General features: G+C 36.8%; 2 protein-coding genes across 7 annotated transcripts in view; both read left to right on the top strand.

Moving 5' to 3' along the window:
* The window catches only part of LOC139775817 (QRFP-like peptide receptor), a 131742-nt gene that overhangs the window by 7443 nt on the left and 105452 nt on the right, over positions 1 to 18847 (top strand). For all 4 annotated transcript variants that reach the window (XR_011718942.1, XM_071712109.1, XM_071712108.1 and 1 more), the window contains exon 2: positions 8695 to 9292. Coding sequence is in view for 3 of the 4 variants with exons in the window: in XM_071712109.1 (XP_071568210.1) it covers positions 9106 to 9292 (187 nt within the window). In the remaining variant the exon portion in view is untranslated. The remainder of the gene's footprint in view (positions 1 to 8694; positions 9293 to 18847) is intronic.
* Positions 10392 to 14218, top strand: LOC139775795 (uncharacterized). Of its 3 annotated transcripts, none has more exons than XM_071712069.1 (3): positions 10392 to 10531; positions 11010 to 12276; positions 14088 to 14218. In XM_071712069.1, the coding sequence occupies exons 1-2, from the start codon at positions 10396 to 10398 to the stop codon at positions 12272 to 12274; spliced, it is 1401 nt and encodes a 466-aa protein (XP_071568170.1). In that variant the 5' UTR covers positions 10392 to 10395; the 3' UTR covers positions 12275 to 12276; positions 14088 to 14218. The 3 variants fall into 3 exon arrangements, with proteins under 3 accessions (XP_071568170.1, XP_071568171.1, XP_071568169.1); XM_071712070.1 differs by having other exon boundaries at positions 11010 to 12292; positions 14088 to 14169; XM_071712068.1 differs by lacking the exon at positions 14088 to 14218 and having other exon boundaries at positions 11010 to 13230.

Here is an 18847-nt window from a genome sequence, read left to right as displayed (position 1 = left end):
TACATTAGTTCATTTACGCAGAAATCTCTATTGTCAAACGAAATAATTATGAAATGATTCTAAATGATAAATTTAAAATTAAGTTTTTCTCACTGTATTTTATGCATGAAAAAATGCATGGCATTAGAAAATGAACAATGGCACGCGCTCTAATTATTTAAAAAATTAATTAAAAAAGGATACTAAATGTTTCAATCCATGTTAGGTGGATTTTTGATGACTTAGCGAGACAGAAAGCATTACCTGTGTAAGGAAACGGACAGAGTTGTCACGTAAATAAAATACTGCAAGTATATAGAGAACGATGAAATAACTAGATAAATTGAGAATGTAATATAAACTTCTCTGTGGAAGAAAATATTCCCGTTCGATTGTAACCCGATATGAAATAGGTTTCATATCTGTAAAAATTGCAAGCGTTTCTTTGGACGAAGGACATGTTCTGCTAATAATTTGATCATTTCGAATGATTCTCACGTAGAGATTCGTTACCGGTGGATTATTTCCAATGGCGGGGACGAGCACGCAGAGCCTCGCTAACGGAATTGTCGCGGGATTTTCGATAACGCTTCTCTGATTGTATTAGGAAGTTCGGTTAATTGTGCGCGACGCTTTTTCAATCCCTTCATTTTCTTCATTATTGGTTTCCTCGCTTCTCGTCGAACAAACCATTTTCTTCGATTCATTGCGCTCTAATCTATGTTTAATAACGGCTCCGCGTTTTGCAATCATCAATTATCGGAGTCCTTCGTTCCGTTTATAATGAATATATGGATAGCCTTGCAATAGAGAAATAGATACGAGAAAAATAGACTTAAAGTAAATAATAAGTAGACATATGCATCTGGATATATACTATTATATAAATACTATGCATCTAGATGCTATTATTACATATAGTTCCAGAAATACTAATAAAATAGGAAATAGGAAAGGTCAAGAGCGAATTATTCGACGTTTTATTAAGGTCCGACGACTTCATTACGTGAGTAAACACAATTTGTCTGTAATTTAACAAACGCAATTCACTGAAGCAATTTATCACGAGCAACAGTTCATATCTTCGTGCGTACTTAGAGTCGTATTTCCGGTTTCATAATTGTAATTTTCTCGAGTATCGTAGGTATCGAGTAGGTATGCTAACTTTTCGCATATGTCATTCTGATTAGTGCCGCTAACAATGTAAATTATTGTAATTTTATCGCGCGTATATATAAGATGAAAATGTAAACGTACAAGTGCACGAAGAATTCTAAAAACTGTAACTAATAAATCTATCTGTATCTAATAAATATTTTATTAATATCAAGACAAATTTGAGATAGCTATTTACTAGATATAGCTTTATTCAGCGAAAGACAGTTGACGTAGCCCTACGTCTACTTTCCTTCGCTGAATACTTTAACATGAAATAGTGACAGTTGTTGTTTGCGGCACAGTTGTTACTGTGCCTGTTTTTTTGTTAATAACTTTTGAATAAACAACGAGCGCGGGCTGAAACCTTATGAAGGTCACTCAAGAGGGTGACCTTGACAACATACTAAAATATCAAGGTCATCCAAGGTGACCCCCTCCATGTACACAATTACCAAATTATTCAAACATATTTTATATTTTAATGTAATAGATATTAATATTTTTTATTTACTACGACGATATAGCTATATTGCTTAAGGTCGCTATTTGACAGCTTCTCGGAAGACCGTTGGCATATCTGACGAGAAGCTGAGATTCCATTTCCGACGGAGAAAATCGAATTATCAAATACAGCGAAGAGCGGCGGCACTGCAGCTTTGGATCGCAAATACATTGCGGCCGCGTCCGTAATGTATTTCCCAAGCGAGCGATATTATACGAAAGAAAAACGAGAGAAAAATCATTTGGGCATAATAACGTAGTGGACGTCGAATTAACCTGCAGTCTCGAGGCACGTTTAACGGAGCTCGCTAATGATATATAAAAAAACCCGCGGATAAAACCAAACACCGTACAAATGGTTTTTGCGCGGTCTTCGCAATCCGCAACTGCAATTTTCAATCTATGTGTATGTGTAGAGCATTTCGCAAGTACGTGCGATCATCTACAGAAAAAAAACTCGGGAGGTGAGAACTCCTCTTGACTTCTTCTCCGGTCTTGATATCGGTATAAGAAAAACCTATTCGAGTATAGTTTTCCTTTGATATTGATAGAGGCGAGAGACAAGTAAATTTGATTATTGAAGAAGAACTTGTGTGGGCAGAATTTCTGTTAAGGAAAAATTGAATTCACCGCAAAGTAGGTATGTGGTCGACGGGAAGCGTACGGACTCACGGGATATCCCGCGCTACATCAGCGGGTACATTAACTGCGTCAACTACCACCGTTCTACCAAATTCAATTTTAAAGCTTTCCGCGACCGGCGCTCGAATTAAGCCCTTCTGGTCCCGCGTTGCACGGTTTTATTTCCCGCGGCTGCGGGAAACGTGACGGAATAACGCAAGCGAAGTTCAACAGAAAGCCCATACCCGCCCACGCCAAGCTGCATTCTCCAATCAATTGAATAACTGTACATTCTCTAATGGCTCGCGAAAAAGATATTCCGACGCGCAAAAAGATATTCTGTTTTTCACATAATAAAAAAGAATAAATAAAATATTTCCCGATTTGAACTAGATGAGATATTTTATACATTGGATTGGAGCGAATATGTAAATTGATTCATGACATTGTCAACCCAAAAGCGAGATTTGTAAATTGTTAAATATTAAGCATGACATCCATTTATCACATAGCATCTAAGCATGGCATAAACTCTAAATAAAATATCTCAACAATTTTTTCCGCATACGACTGTCAGCTGCGCGAACATTTTACTGTAATATGCAAATAGCGTGCAATACGACTTCTGCAGTATACCAAGAAATGACCCCGCAAAAGCAGAATTCTGCGTAAAGGTATTTATATCTATAAAAACTTATCTTTTTAACAAAAGATACAAAAAAGGCGTCAAGTACATGCGTCTGTCGGAACATTGTTGTACATATCTATAAAAAGTGCTGTCATACATAAAAACCTTTGGAAAAAAGCTATTGTATATTTTTAATTTAATATTTCGTATTGTATATTTTAAATCTTTAGAAAAAAGCTATCGTATATTTTTAATTCAATATTTTGTTTCACTAAATATTTCAACCTTTTATAATATTTAATATTTTTCAGAATTGACAAGGAAAATTGTTCTCAATTGCAGAAAAAAGAGCTGGATGAAGCGGATGCAAATAAAAATTGCATTTTAAGAAAAATTCATTTAAGACTTTTATACCTTATATTCACCATTTTTTAAATAAAACTATTTTATGCTAAAATTAAAGAATTGCCTTAAAAATAATGATTATAGAAATGTATCATTTTTTTCAATATGTGATTTTCTGCTTATTCACCATTTTTTTCGATCTTTGTATGCCTTATTATCATGAATTATCGTAGGGGAGACCGGGGCTAAACCGCCATTTTTTTTCGGTGCCGATTTTTAACAACAAAATAAATAATTTTAGTTAAACGTGGTATACCACTGTAAAGAGTGAACCTTTAGCTACAAAATTTATATAGGAAATTTTTATCTATGTTGCTTTGTTTAACCGGTATAGAGCAAAAACGACAACGGTGGAAAAATTGAAATCTCAAAAATGCCGGGGTTGAACCGCCACCCCCCCGGGGCTAATCCGCCACACTGCATTTTCAATACATATACGTACAACTAATCCTGAAAAATGATAGGATATATTTTAATAATTGTTTTTTAAGAGAAAAATATAAAAATTTATTTAAAATTTTTATGCAAAACATTATTAAAAAATAATTGTTTTACCTATTCCATAAAACAATTTAGGCACGTGAATACAGAGGTTAACCAAATCGTAAACTCCCCAACGGCACGTCACATTGTCAACGCGGGCAACCACGGGGAATACGCGTGACGGCGTTCCGGTGCCATAGGATCAGCGCGGACCCTCGAGCAACCTAACCAAGCAGCGTTTCTCGCGGGGGAGCGATAAATAGCGACAGGGGGGTTAGAAAAGCTCGCGGTGGAGCGCGACCATTTTACCGACTCGACGGCGTCCTCGCGCCGATTCCTCGACGCGCCGACGACGACGACGACGACGGCCATGACCACCACGACGACGACGGCCACGACCACCACGACGACGACGGCCACGACCACCACCACGACAACGGCCACGACCACGACGACGATGACGACGACGACGACGACGACGATGACCACCACCGACACCACCACCACTACAACGGCGGCGACAATGACGCCGAGACGATGCGGCGAACGCTGGACGATGCGGTCGCACGCGCGACTGTCACTGACACAACGACCAACAACGACGATTTACCGCGGCCGGGAGTCGGGACGATCTACCGCGCGCGCGGCATGTCAACTCTCGCGCGGAAATCGCGGGATCTCAGAGCCGTGCCGTGCCTCGCCGTACCTCGCCGACGTGCCGTGAGCGTGAGCAATCTCGAAAACAACGGTCCGCCATCTTTTCGGTTGGCCAAAACACCGTTTTGCGACGATACGTGCGTACCATTTCCCTCCTACACAAACTGACGCACGTGCAAGGGAAGACAGAATCACGCTCGAGGGAAACCTAACCTGAAATCGCCGTGAGCTGAAGTCGTGCGCCCGGCGCGCCACAGTGACGAGACTGGCGGACCAGCCCCGGGTGCTTACTGGCGGATAAGCCCCAAACATAAGTTTCAGGTTTGATCGCTCACGAAATATTAGACATCAACGATAATGAAAAAACTACACCGGATTCGTGTTCAGCATGCATTACTCTTTATAATCACGTACCTCGAGATTTGGAGAGCAAACATTATTGCAGATATTACAATATTTCCACGCGCAGAAAATTTCACTTTCACCTTCCGAAAACACGTTTGCCCTCGTAAAAATCATAACACGGCAGGTAACCTGCCGAAACTCCGTTGGTCACATGGGTACCATAAGCAGCATTTACAATGTTAATAGCGAGTTCGCATAATATACAGGTTCCGAGATATTTGATTTGGCGGTTCAACCCCGTTGGCGGTTTAGCCCCGGTCTCCCCTATGTGATCATAAAATAAAAAATTCTGATCGCATTATTTAAGCACAAAAACCCAATCACGTATGTAGCACATTTTGCACATGTTGCCTAAAATTAAATATGACATATAAAAGAGAATAGAACAGCAGGTGTTCTGCAAATAGTCACAAGTCAATAATGTGTCAGAGTGAGCACATTTTCAAATTTAACGACAGTCAATGTTTCCACATCAAAAATATCGTGTGCTAGTTCCAGTATTAAATTATTTATATGTATATAATTAATCTCCAGCAATATATATATATATATATATATATATATATATATGGGGCATTCCACGCCAATTCGCGAGGGGTCAAACCTCGACCTTTTTATTTTTGATGGCGGCTCGTTTTTTAGCAGGTCTTTACGAGTACTATATCCATGTAAGAGCGTTTCTATAATAAATGTAGCATTTCTGAAATAGAGCCTGCGCAAAATGAGGACTGCAAGATTTTCAATGAATTTTTTCGCCTATTAGACAACGTCTAAGAAAAAAATTTATTCAACATAAAATACGTTATTTCAATCATATTTTTTAAAAAAATTACTTAAAATTTTTATAATAATATTGTTAAATAGAGTAGAAAAACACAAAAAAATTTCATTATCTCAAAAACCCCATTTTCTATTTTTTTGAAATTTATAAAGAATATTCTGGGGAGTATTATAAAAATTTTAAGACCGGTCCGAAGTTGCGCAGAAAATTTAGGAATTTTTTATAGTTTTTTTGTAAGGCAGACAGAAGTACCTTGCACGGAGAGAATTTTTTCTTAAAATTTACCCTGAAATTATGGTAGTTGTGGGACAACATGTACCACCAAGAATTTTATGCGAGCTATTCTGATTAATATCTACCATAATTTAAAAACCTTTTATTCTTTTGTCTTTCTTTAATATGACTATATATTATAACTCATTGATTGCTATTTAATATGTATTTGATAGTTATTAATTCTTTTCTAACTATATGTGGATATAAAAATTATACGCGTCTATAAAATATTAAAAAATGTTATTTTATTGTATTTATTGACAAAACTATTCTCTTATCTACATTTCTAATTTATTTTATTTATGCGACACTGAATAGGGTCTGAACCAAAGATCGAAACGTATGTACGTCATTTGTAATTTATTTTTCGCTTCACCACCGGCGTTTGCTCTCATTTGCCTTTTATTTTTTTGTATTTATTAAATTAAATGTATATTTGGAGAGCTTATCTTGTTGTTTTTTTGGGTATAGAAAATGTTACTTTTTCTTGCAATTATTTGGAAAAATATCTGTTTTTACAATATCGAAGATAATATCACGTATTTTAATGAAATACATTTGATGTTATTGATTCGCGGTTGCAAATTTATATGTAATAATAAAACGAACAATTTTCCTCTCTATATACGCGGTTGTTACAAAAGAAAATACTGTTCCGTAAGCAAAATACTGCATGAGTTAATAATACGCCATATAAAATGTTATTTAGTATTATTAGCAAATATGATGCATGGTTTCAAAAGCGGAAATGGACGATGTTTGGCACTACCTTTCAATATCCCAGCGATCGCGACACAATTCTTCATTCGATCGCGTTCAAGTAAGCTTCTCTGTAAGCGGGGTTCGATGCACAATGTCGAGCATAGTGAATTGGAAACATTCGCGCCAGGAAAACCACGCAGTTTACGTGGTTTTCCTGACGCGCACGTTTATTACGTGCGAAGCTGTATTTAAAGCACGCGAACTATTCTATTTGAGGGTTTCGACGTGAGATGCGGTCGCGCTGTTAAACGAAATGTGATATTTATTGAAGCGTCACTTGAGAGTACTTTAGCAATCGGTCTTACTTCGCGGGCAATATCTCAGGTATAGGTTTTGTACGTTTTGCATGGATGTACGGATGTTGGTGCACACGCGCAAGTAAAGCAAGCAAAACTGCAACATGGGAACAGTCAATTTCATTTTCACGTCATTTTCGAGATCCATTAACGTTTCTTGTAATATGTAAAGATCAAGTAGAAAGGTATAAAATAATAATTCGTATCAGAGCGCTAATTAAACGCTTGGAATTTTGGTGGCTGCAGAATGGAAACTTATTGAAGGTTTTTTCGAATAAAATCTGTGATTAAAAGCTTTTCCTCCTGATATAAATTATTCCTTCAATGAGTTCAAGATTGAAAATTTTTCGTATTGTTATACGTTTCTGAATTCATGGTCCAAAAGGAAACCGGAGTTGAATGCGACACACAATAGCGATTTCAAGATATTTATTACATATAATCTAAATGTAATATTTTTAGTTCCCTCAATCTCGGTTTTATTATTTTTTTTCTTTCTCTTTAGCATTTAGTTCTGTTTTCGTATAAAAGTTGAAATTTACGGACAATTTAATCATGATCGTCCGCGGAATAAATATCTTCTCTTCGAAGTGTACTTTCGATGTTAATATTGCAAATATGTTTCTGTTTGATTGTCTTTCAGAAATTATGCGCGTAAACATACGTGATCGCGGTACGTTTTAGCGGTTGCATCTCGCTGCGTTTATGACGAATCGAACGGCATACATCGATTATCGATCGGAAGACAATCATTAGTTCGCCTGCGTGCGAAACGCGATACGTTTACCATTTAAGGTAGTGCCGTCAGGAACTTGGTCCCCATCAGATACGTCGCGCGTCGAGCTAAAGCTGAAGTTTCGTTAAAGGGACCGTTTATCGTGCTGGTGGGCGAAACGAATAATTCCCTTTCCCAGGAACACAATTGCCGCTGATCTTTATTGATAGCGCCCTTCTCTCTATAGGGGTAAATCTGTAAAGGGTACCTCTGGCACAAAGTCTTCCTTTAGCATTTGTAAATGGGATTTTATTGCAGCTGACAATTGGACATTTACGTCAAATTCACTTCTACAAGATTTCTCGGTTTCAGAAAATTAAACGAAAGAAATTTAGCGTTTTATGTATTTCTTTCAATATTTCCCAATTAATTTTTTTTTTAATAACATTTTTCAACAATTGTACAGGACATTTTTCTATATCTACACCTACACTATCGTTCAAAAGTTTGGAAGCACTACTTTTTTAAGAAAAACAAAACAGTGATGCTAATACTTCCAAAGAAAAATGTCAAATCATGATTTGAGTAAAATATAATAATAATTATTTTTATATTTATTATATTTTTCTCAAACTATAAAAACTTGTTCTCTCTTCCTAACAGAACAATGGCATAGTATTCACTCGGTAAAATTCTTTAAATACAATACTTCGCTTGGAAAATGATTAGAAACAAATATTACTGTGTTGAATAATTAAAACAGATAGTAAAGTTTCTTATATGATATTTTTCTTTGGAAGTATTAGCACCACTGTTTTTTTTTTTCAAAAAAGTATAGTGCTTCCAAACTTTTAAACGGTAATGTATGTCTTGGTAAGCTTTTGCAACAAATTCTCCAAATAATAATAAGATGGATGATCTTATTATTAAGAGATAAGATTTGTAAAAGTTTATATGAGCGTCTTTGATCAAACAGAAGCAAAATATTATGCTCATTGCGAACTGATGATTTTTGCTTTTTTTTCAGCGACGACGAATCGTGCTAGGATGAGAACAAGGAAACTCAGGCGAAACAATTCGTGTGGCTACTTGGACAGTAGCAGGAAGCTCGGTGAAAGCTCTATCGCGCGTAAAACTTAGGGTCGCCGTATGTCCTACTTTTCATTAAGCGGTTCCACAACTTTGTACATACCTGTCATGCGTCTACGTTCCTTTCGAAATAAAAAGTCCAATTTTATATAGAAGTGTGCAAGGAGTTACGACAAACATAAATTAAAAAATAGATTCTTTTACTCGGCTCCATTCTTTCGATTACGTGTGCGTGTAATGCGTTACCGTGCATTATCTTTTAAAATGTGGCAACCCTAGTAAGACGTGAAGCCGCGTCGTGATAACGAGTATACGAGTTCGCGAGTACGATACATAATTTTCAACGAAAATGGTCCTCGACAATCTCACCGTGATGCCGGTCATCGACGAGTTAGTGGACGACGTCCAGTCGAATAGCACCAATATGACGGATTTTCCTGATTACGACATCAACGATTCCTTCAATCTTTTCGATTGGGGGGAACTGGCGCCTGTTGTGGTAATCTACACCTTGACTTTCTTCCTCGGATTAATTGGTAAGTTTAATCGAGACTTTTAGATACAAACATGATATTTAATCGAGAATATATCAATACCTTAGAGGTAAAGAATCGTATCACCAGTTTTTGTCAAAATGGAGTTAAGGGATGTTCTGCCTATACAATCCCTGCCAAAAGTTAGCTTTATTCAATAAAAAATTACTAAAATGAAGACTTTGCATGTATGTCAAACAACTCAAAATTTTTTATATGTTAGAAAGGATTACCGTTAACAGTTTGAGTATGATTTTTTGTCATTTAAATAATTAGTATTGTTTAAACAATTAAAAAATAAAAAAATTTAAGCAAAAAGTTTTGAAACTTAAAATACAATATTAATGATGTATGTTTTACATATAAAAAAAGTTTTAGAAATATCTTACTGTTTTTATTTATATTTACCGCAAAAATGTCGATTCTCCATATTAAGGGATTATGTTAATTTCATCAACTTTAAATTGAAATACACTTACAGAGAATTTTTAATTTAATTTAAAAGAAACATCTCAAAATTTCAGCCATTTTTGAATATATTTGAAATACCTCCAATACATCCTTAAAATCGTTACAACTCAGCAACCGTTTAGTGGATTCGTTTCAACTTTTTTGCAGCACATCAGGAAGACTAAAAGAACAATCTCACAAATTTTTATCGACTTCTCACTGTTTTTTAAGATATAAGTAGAACATCCTTAATACATTTTTTAATATAACAATTTAAATTGTATAATGCTAAAGCGTCTTATGTCTATTATTACTAATTCCTAAGATACATGGCAATGTTTAGAAAAAGTTGTATTGAAAATTTTTATAGTGCCTAATTTTTTAACCAGGTACAGCGTGTGTTATTAGCAGTTCTATTATTAAACATGTCAGTTAAATTACTTTATTAAAAACTTAATAAATCAAAGCGCTACTTTTATTTTATATCTAAAAAAATTTATTGTATTGCGCGCCTCTTCCTCGAGATCAGTATGTAGTGCTTCCACTATGCACCGATGTCGCCACAATCTTTTCAGTTAAAGTTTTCCGTTCCGGTCCGTGTCTCTAGCGTTCCCTAGCTCATTCTTCTTCTTTGTGCCGATCACGTCACACGGTCTATGCAGAAATTGCACGAAATGGGAAAAAGAAAACACAGACATCGCTCGTCGGACGACGAGAATCGTGAAAGAAAGTTACAGAAGCGGGTAGAATGGTTGGAAGAACAGATTCTACAACAGAGAGAAAACGAGCGCTGTAAGTATACATCAAAGGTTAAGTCTTAAAAAAGGCGGCCTCGCTCGTACTTTCAGACGGCCATGACGGTACGCATATCGTTGTGCCAAGGAAAAGGGAATGGTTTTTTTGGTCCAACCAATAAACCAAAAGATGTGTGTCATCGATGTTCAACATCGTATGGCACATAATCCCGCTAATCCCGTACTTAATTCCGGACGTATCAATAGGATACTTAACCTCGTACCGGATCTCGTACATATCGTAAGTAAATTTGTACGTGGCTCATCTCGTAAGCGTCCAACGATTACGAGAAATAAACGCCAGATGAGAAAAGGCAATACATCGCTTCACGCTGCGGTACAACCGACTCGTGACAGCAAATAACCCTCACGGATATAAATATCTATATATATGTAAAAAGAAATAAATAAATAAGAGACTATGCTAGTTTCTTTTTATTTTTGATGATTTTATCCCCTTCTTTTCACCGTAACAGGTAACGAAAGACACGTTTCGAGAAGGCAGTCATCATCAAGCAGATCGCGTAGTCGATCTCACAGGAGAGACTACCACGACTATGATCGTTACGATTCAAAAGGGCGTTATAGACGTCAGTACCGTGGCAGTTACAGTAGCGAACAGGAGGATCGAGACAGAAACGAGTATTATCATGATGATAAGTATTCGAAACACAGTGCCTATAGTAACTATAGGCGTGAACATGCGTCTACGGATCGTAGAAAGAACTCAAGGAGTAAGTCCCTAGACAATGTGCGTGGCTCACGTACTTCAAGCTCTAGTTCGCCTGAACCAGTAGGTGGAAATAAGTCCAACGACAACGTTGCACAGCCAGATATACAAACCGCCACGGAGATAACGAGAGATAGCGAGGACGCCCCGGCAGTCGTAACTGGCAGCAATGACAAGCTCGCAAGCGATACAAGACCTCCTGCAGAGGCTATACCGTCGGAAGTTCAAGAAGATGAACTAGAAGCTGATGTTCTGGAAGTATTTGGAGAACGTATCAGGCCCGAGCGAGTGTTAGCACCAGCAGTACATAGCCATCTGGCAGCGATTTGGTGCGAAATTATCGAAAAAGGGTTACCGGCGGAGGATCGAAAGACATCCTTGAAAAAGTTTCCACCTCCAGAAAATTGCGTTTTAATGGATCCGCCAAAATTAAATTTGGAGGTTAAGGCAGCCTTGGATAGTACAATCCAAAAAAGAGACGAACGGATTGTTGAAAAACAGGAAAAGATCGCTGCTTCGCTCGCCGGTGTCGGAAAAACCATAGAATTGTTGTTAAAATCCAATCTGGTCGATAAGAAGAAATTCTTGGAACCTCTTACGGGCGTCGCAAAACTGCTAGCTGATTTGCAACACGATGAAACATCGATTCGGAGGAGTTTGATTCTAAAAAATATCAAAGCACCCTTTAAAGATACGCTGAAAGATTTATCATCCGACGAGTGGCTATTTGGAAAAGAGCTGAGCGAGAAGATAAAGGCTGCAAAAGTTTTGCAGCAATCTACGAAGGATCTAAAACCGTCGTTTAAACAATCGTCTGACAAAGGAAAGTACCCAAAAAACTCGAAGGGCCCGCCTCACCAGGGCTATTACAAGTCAAACATCCATTCGAGGAGGGGCGGGTACAGACAGAATTACAGTCGGAGCAATTACAGTCGGGACAACAAGTCCACTTCTCGAGGGAGGAGCCATTACCAAAAGCAGGAGCAGACGAATGCGAAGAAGAGCAGCTAAACGTAGGTAAACTTGCAGGTAGATTGGCTCACTTTAAGCACAACTGGTCTGAGGTGACTTCAGACGAGACCATACTGAGCTGGGTTACAGGATACACTATACCCTTTACATCGGAGGTACGTCAACAGACTCCACCTACCGAACCTCGTTGGTCAAAACAGGAAGTATATTTAATCAGAGAACAAATCGGAACCTTGATAGAAAAAGGTGTAGTACAGGTTTGCCAGCCGGAGCCAAAACAATTTATTTCTAAGATTTTTCTAGTACCGAAACCTGATGGATCACATCGTCTTATCCTTAATTTAAAACGGTTAAATGAATTTATAAAGACGGAACATTTTAAGTTAGAAGATGGAAAAACGGCAAGGCAAATTTTGACTCGTGGTTGCTTTATGGCGTCTATTGATTTGAAGGATGCATATTACCTAATTCCCGTCACAAAATCTGATCGAAAGTTTTTACGATTTATTTTTGAAGGAAAATTGTACGAATTCACCTGTTTGCCGTTTGGACTTAATAGAGCTCCATACACGTTCACCAAGTTGTTAAAACCGATCGTATTGTATCTTAGAGAGCGCGGATATTTATCAGTAGTATACTTGGACGACTTATTATTATTAGGGAATTCATATGCAGAATGTTTAAGGAATGTTCAGATGACCAGGCAATTATTTGAGAAATTAGGATTTATCATCAATGACAAGAAAAGCCAAGTAATCCCCTCTAAAAAATGTAGATTTCTCGGTTTCAATTACAACTCTGAAACGATGAGTATCGAGCTTCCAGAAGAAAAAAGGGAAAAAACAATAGATAAAATTGAGAAATTTAGTAAAATAAGATGTTGTACTATCCGAGAGTTCGCGGGATTGGTAGGCACTTTAGGTTCGAGTTGCATAGCATTAAAGTATGGTTGGGTCCACATGAAAGACTTTGAAAGAGCAGAATTCCTAGCACTCAGGAGGAATAACGGAAATTTTGAAGCACGCATGTCACTCAGTAACGACTTGCAGACTGAATTCGAGTGGTGGAAGACAAACATTAAGAAAGCTACACGTTCGATTAAACAATTTAGAGCAGGTTTAGAAATTTTCTCAGACGCATCGCGATCAGGATGGGGCGCGTATTGTAATGGTAATCGAACACACGGCCATTGGAGCCAAGAAGAACAAGCTTATCATATCAATTATTTAGAATTATTGTCGGCCTTCTTTGCCTTGAAATGTTTTGCGGAGAATCTGAGAGGCGGTGATGTGTTATTACGAATCGATAACACTACCGCCATCGCTTACATAAACAAGATGGGCGGTATTCAGTTTCCAATATTGAGTAGATTGGCGAAAGAGATTTGGAATTGGTGCGAAAAAAGAAACATTTGGATCTTTGCATCCTACATTTCATCTCGAGATAATGCTAAAGCCGATTTCGAATCTAGACGTCTTGAACCGGAGACAGAATTTGCCTTGTCATATTCAGCCTTCAAAAGTATAAAAAATAGGTTTGGCAAGCCCGAGATAGATTTATTTGCGACAAGGACAAATACAAAATGTGAACGCTATGTTTCTTGGTCAAGGGATCCTGGTTCAATCGCAGTTGATGCATTCACGATAGATTGGAGCCAATATTTTTTTTATGCCTTTCCGCCGTTCGCAATAATTTTACGAGTATTAAGAAAGATCCAAGACGACGGCGCTAGAGGTATAGTTGTGGTGCCACATTGGCCAGCTCAGGTTTGGTTTCCTGTCTTCACTGCCATGCTGGATGGCGAACCAATTTATTTTAAACCACATTTGAACTTGTTACGTTCTTTGAACAGGCAGCCACACCCGATCTGGAAGAGGATTACCCTGGTTGCCGGAGTGCTATCTGCGGAGCGCTAAAAAAGAAAAATGTACCCGAAGAAGCGCTTACGGTCATGTTATCCTCACTGTCGGAGTCATCGCTTAAACAATACGATAGCTGCTTAAAGAAGTGGTGGTCCTTTTGCCGTCAAAATGCCATCGAGCCATACAGATGCGACGCATCACAAGTAATAAAATTCCTGATGGCAGAGTTCAAAAGAGGGGCTTCTTATGGTACGCTGAATAGCTGCCGATCAGCGATCGCTCTGTTGCTTGGTCCAAAATTGGGTGAAGATCCTCAAATACGGAGACTATTTAAAGGCATTACGAGACTTCGACCGGGAAGGCCAAAATACGAGTCGACGTGGGACCCACAAATCGTTTTAAATCACCTTTTGCAATGGGGACCGAACGATGCGATTACGTTGGAGAAACTCACGTATAAGTTGGTAACATTGTTAGCCTTAGTCACAGCACAGCGCATGCAGACACTCGCGTCGATTGACACCCGAAATGTACGGAGATCTACGGGCTTGATAGAGATTAAGATTCCGGACAGATTAAAGACGTCAAAGATGAATAAGAAGCAACCGACTTTGATTATCCCCTTCTATAAGGAAAACACTGACGTCTGTGCGGCTTCGACATTAGAAATGTATTTAAGCAGAACAAAGGATTTGCGAGGAACAGAAACTCGATTATTTGTAGCACTTAAGAAACCACATAAAAGTGTATCCAGCCAGACCTTGAGTAGGTGGATAAAAAAGACCCTTAAGGAAAGCGGAGTGGATACAGATATATTCGATGCATATAGTACTCGTCATGCGTCAACATCCACAGCGAAAAGAAGTGGTGTCAACATAGACGCAATTAAAGGAGCCGCGGGATGGACGGAGAGATCTGGTACCTTCGCCAGATTTTACGACAGGAATATTATTACAGATAAAGGAACTTATGCAAAGGCTATTCTAGATAGAGTCAATGATTAACACTGCGTGTCATAAATGTTGGCTATTATTTTTTTTTCTCTAAATGTTCTTAATCGAATAAAAATAAACAGGTATAAAAAATTCTGAGACACTGAATCTCTGCCGTAACACACTTTAAATAACTACATACTGATCTCGAGGAAGAGGCGCGCAATACAATTATATGATTAAACGAACTTACCTGTAAGTGAAGTTCTATCATAATTGTATGAAGCGCCTCTTCCGAAGAGATCAGACCCACCCAATAGAATTTTCCCTCTTTTTTAATGCTGTACGCATTAAAAACCCTGGTAGTTACGGCAGCACTTTGAATAAATGAGCTAGGGAACGCTAGAGACACGGACCGGAACGGAAAACTTTAACTGAAAAGATTGTGGCGACATCGGTGCATAGTGGAAGCACTACATACTGATCTCTTCGGAAGAGGCGCTTCATACAATTATGATAGAACTTCACTTACAGGTAAGTTCGTTTAATCATATAATTATTTCCCTATTTAAAACTTTAAACTTTGTTTTCTCTAAATTCATAATAATGGAGATATAATTCTTTACCTCTAAGGTACATATATATTTATTAGCACGCTTTACACAGAACGATCGATCGATGTAATTGGAGTTTATGGTATTGGAAAGTACGGTATTGACGGAAATGTTTTAAATAAGTTGGTAAGTACTTGTGTGTAAAATACACAAATACATAGATGTGTATTTTTTTATTGTAAAGTTTACTTGGAAAACTTCAATAGTAGTGTTTCTTAAAATAAATAAGTAAATTATAAACCTTCTTTATATATATATATATTTCTTATTGTTCTTTTTGTTAGATTTTTACATAATTATATAAATGTTATTATCTTATGTGATCTCTTATTTTACGTGATAATTTTCCTAAATTAATTGACATAATTGATCGTGTAAATTAATTGTAAGTCTAACCACGCTTTAACCCGCTTGATAAATATTAACGTTATATGAATCTCCTTAACAAAATTATTATATCACAAAATTGCGTTACCTAACTCAACCCAAGTGACATGTATTTCAAAAAAAGATGTGAAACCTTTAAATTGCGCCAATTGCAAAGAGAATATATACATATATTGCTTTGAAAAATAATTGTTATGCAACTATTTTTAAAAAATCCATATGGTTCATATCTTTGTGTTCCCATTCAAGGGTCTTCCTATTCCAATCCAAGTGGTAGTAGCTTTAATTCTCCTTAACAAAATTATAATATTACAAAGAATCATTTTAATCACAAAGAATTAAAGAGGTAACAGTACAACATGAAAATATTTAATCAAAATAAAATAAATATTTCTTGTAAAAAAACTTGGCGCTGCTTTTTTACTGCCGTCGCATTCTTCCCTAAATTATGTTTATTGTTTTTTTATTTAATAAAAAATTTTAGTACTTTATTAAATTTCGAGGTCTAGCAGCGCCAAGTTTTTTTTTTACAAGAATTATATGAATATTAATATAATATAGCTCCTTGTCGCGCTTATTCGATGTATAATGTAATCTGAGGTACAATGTGCACAGAAACTGTACTATCGTGAATTGTATAACTTTAACGTAGTACAGCAGACGTGCGCGCCGTTTACTTTCAAAGCGCAGATTAACTTTTACTACACAATAGAGATTCAAGCAAGCTGCGGGTTCATTTAATATCTCTATTTTAACAAGCTCTCTAACAATTTTCCCTAATCTAGCTCTAAAAAGTTAAAAACTTAGCTCTAAAGTTTTGTCTGGTATAATTAATCTTAGACTACCAATCAAATAATTACCGAACTATTAATAGGGAAGACCGGGGCAAACTCGACACAATTTTTTCAAAGGCAATTTTCAACAATTAATTAAAATTTTCAAGCAAATTTAATGGTACACATTTAAAGAGCGTTCCTTCAGGTACAAAATTGCTTAAGGAAATTTTGCTGTACGTCGCTTAGTTTTGCCCCCAGGAAAGGAAAAGTGACGCGAAGACAAATTTTCAAATTGAAAAATGCCGGGGTAAACTCGACACTTTGCCTGATCGACACAATTTGATCTGAAACTTATTTTTTATTGTCTGAAACTAAATATACATTTGTTTATCGTGTATTTAGAAAGTACAAAAATTTGGAATTAAGTAAAACAATCATTGGAAATAATGAGAACAAAAATTGTTGAACATTCAATTATTTTCATCTAAACTCATGTCTGAAAAACAATTTATGCAAGTAAATTCGCGATTACACGTGCGCACACATTTGTCATGGGCCATATAGCTGCATCACAAGCATCGTTTATTATTGGGAGCCAATAAAACAGCGTGTCGACTTTGCCCCGAACGTCGTTTTTTACTTTTGTTACACCAAAAATATAAAAATTTTGAAAATATGCAAAAACTATTATCGGATTCGTATAAAGCATCGAATTTCCCATCAAAATCACTTACCGGTAGATTCGCAAGAGTAAAGCTCGATGAAAGAGTAGACATTTTCGAGAGATCAGAAAAATACTTTTCACTATCAAAAACGCTTATGTCGCGTTAAAAATTACACTATAACTCAGAATGTTACCAAATTCCGTTGATAATACTGGCACATAAAGACGCATTTTTTTCAGTAGGAAAGGCAAGTTTCTACGATAGATTTAAATTGGCAAAAAGCCTAGTGTCAAGTTTGCTCCGGTGTCGAGTTTGCCCCGGTCTCCCATACTTTATAGTGAAAAAAATCCGAATGAGACGTTACTATAGTATTTAATACAATTTAATCATAATTTCCGTAGCATTAAAATTTTGCAAAAAGATTTATAATAAAACACTACAGAATTTGCGTAAAACGGTATAAGTTCCTGATTAAATACGTTTTAGTGACGTATATTACACGTGTATATTACATTTTATTCATTCTTCTGAAGTTAAATTGTTAAAATTAAAATGTTGTTTTGGTGAATTTAATGATAATTTTGTATCATACTGAATACGTTGAAACGTTAATTGTCGCGAGTCAGTTATCGTCATTAAGTTTTACTATAAGATAGAGTTATGATTATATTATGTTATTTTTGACTTAATCAATTGTTTTTTGGAATGATTAAGCAGACGCTGTGTGAATCAGTATCGATTTTTGGCTATTATTATTGCGCTCTTATCAACTTATTTTTACAGGAGAAAGTATGTATATAAAAGAATCACGCATCGCGAATAAAACATTTTTATTTTGCTAATTATGCGATAAATCGCATAGAAAAGAAAAGAATTATTGAAAGACGTAGTACGTACATACGTTCTGAGAGAAATACAAGACTGCTTTACAATTTCGTTGTATAAACCACGACGTAACATGCTACGCTTTACATTAAACCGCACCCGTAATTACGGTGAGAATCAGAAAAAATTCAGAAAACAGAGTTGTTGCCGAGTAGATTTATTTTTAGTAAATCACGATCGAGGAGACAACAAAATCGTCGTGTATTGCGCGGTGAAACATTCCAGTTTCTTAAAATTGCTAATTGGATGGTAAATATCTCGTTAATAGAGGCGGAGTAATACCGTAATTCATCATCTTAAAGAGACGAATTAGACGCGGCAATGAATCGAGTATTTGCGAACGTCGAATCCTGTTTCTCGCGCGGAAACCGCTAGCAGAAACGTCGCTTTGTAAAGTGCAGCAGAGCCTAATATGCTCTTAATTACGCGGCGTCGTGTTATGGTACAAGTTACCAGTATAACCACTTCCGAACGCGCGCGCGTGGCTGTAG

The sequence above is a fragment of the Temnothorax nylanderi genome, unplaced genomic scaffold (assembly GCF_030848795.1).
Source record: "Temnothorax nylanderi isolate EJ_2023f unplaced genomic scaffold, tnyl_v1.0 TNYL_tig0105_pilon, whole genome shotgun sequence".
Classification (NCBI taxonomy): Eukaryota; Metazoa; Arthropoda; class Insecta; order Hymenoptera; family Formicidae; genus Temnothorax; species Temnothorax nylanderi.
This window is presented reverse-complemented; position numbering and strand designations above follow the sequence as displayed.

What these genes read in the sequence shown, in the direction of transcription:
- LOC139775795 (XM_071712069.1), top strand. Translation starts at nt 10,396, where the DNA reads ATGCAGAAATTGCACGAAATGGGAAAAAGAAAACACAGACATCGCTCG. An exon ending in ACAGAGAGAAAACGAGCGCT is followed by an intron (nt 10,532 to 11,009) that starts GTAAGTATACAT and finishes TCACCGTAACAG; the next exon opens with GTAACGAAAGACACGTTTCG.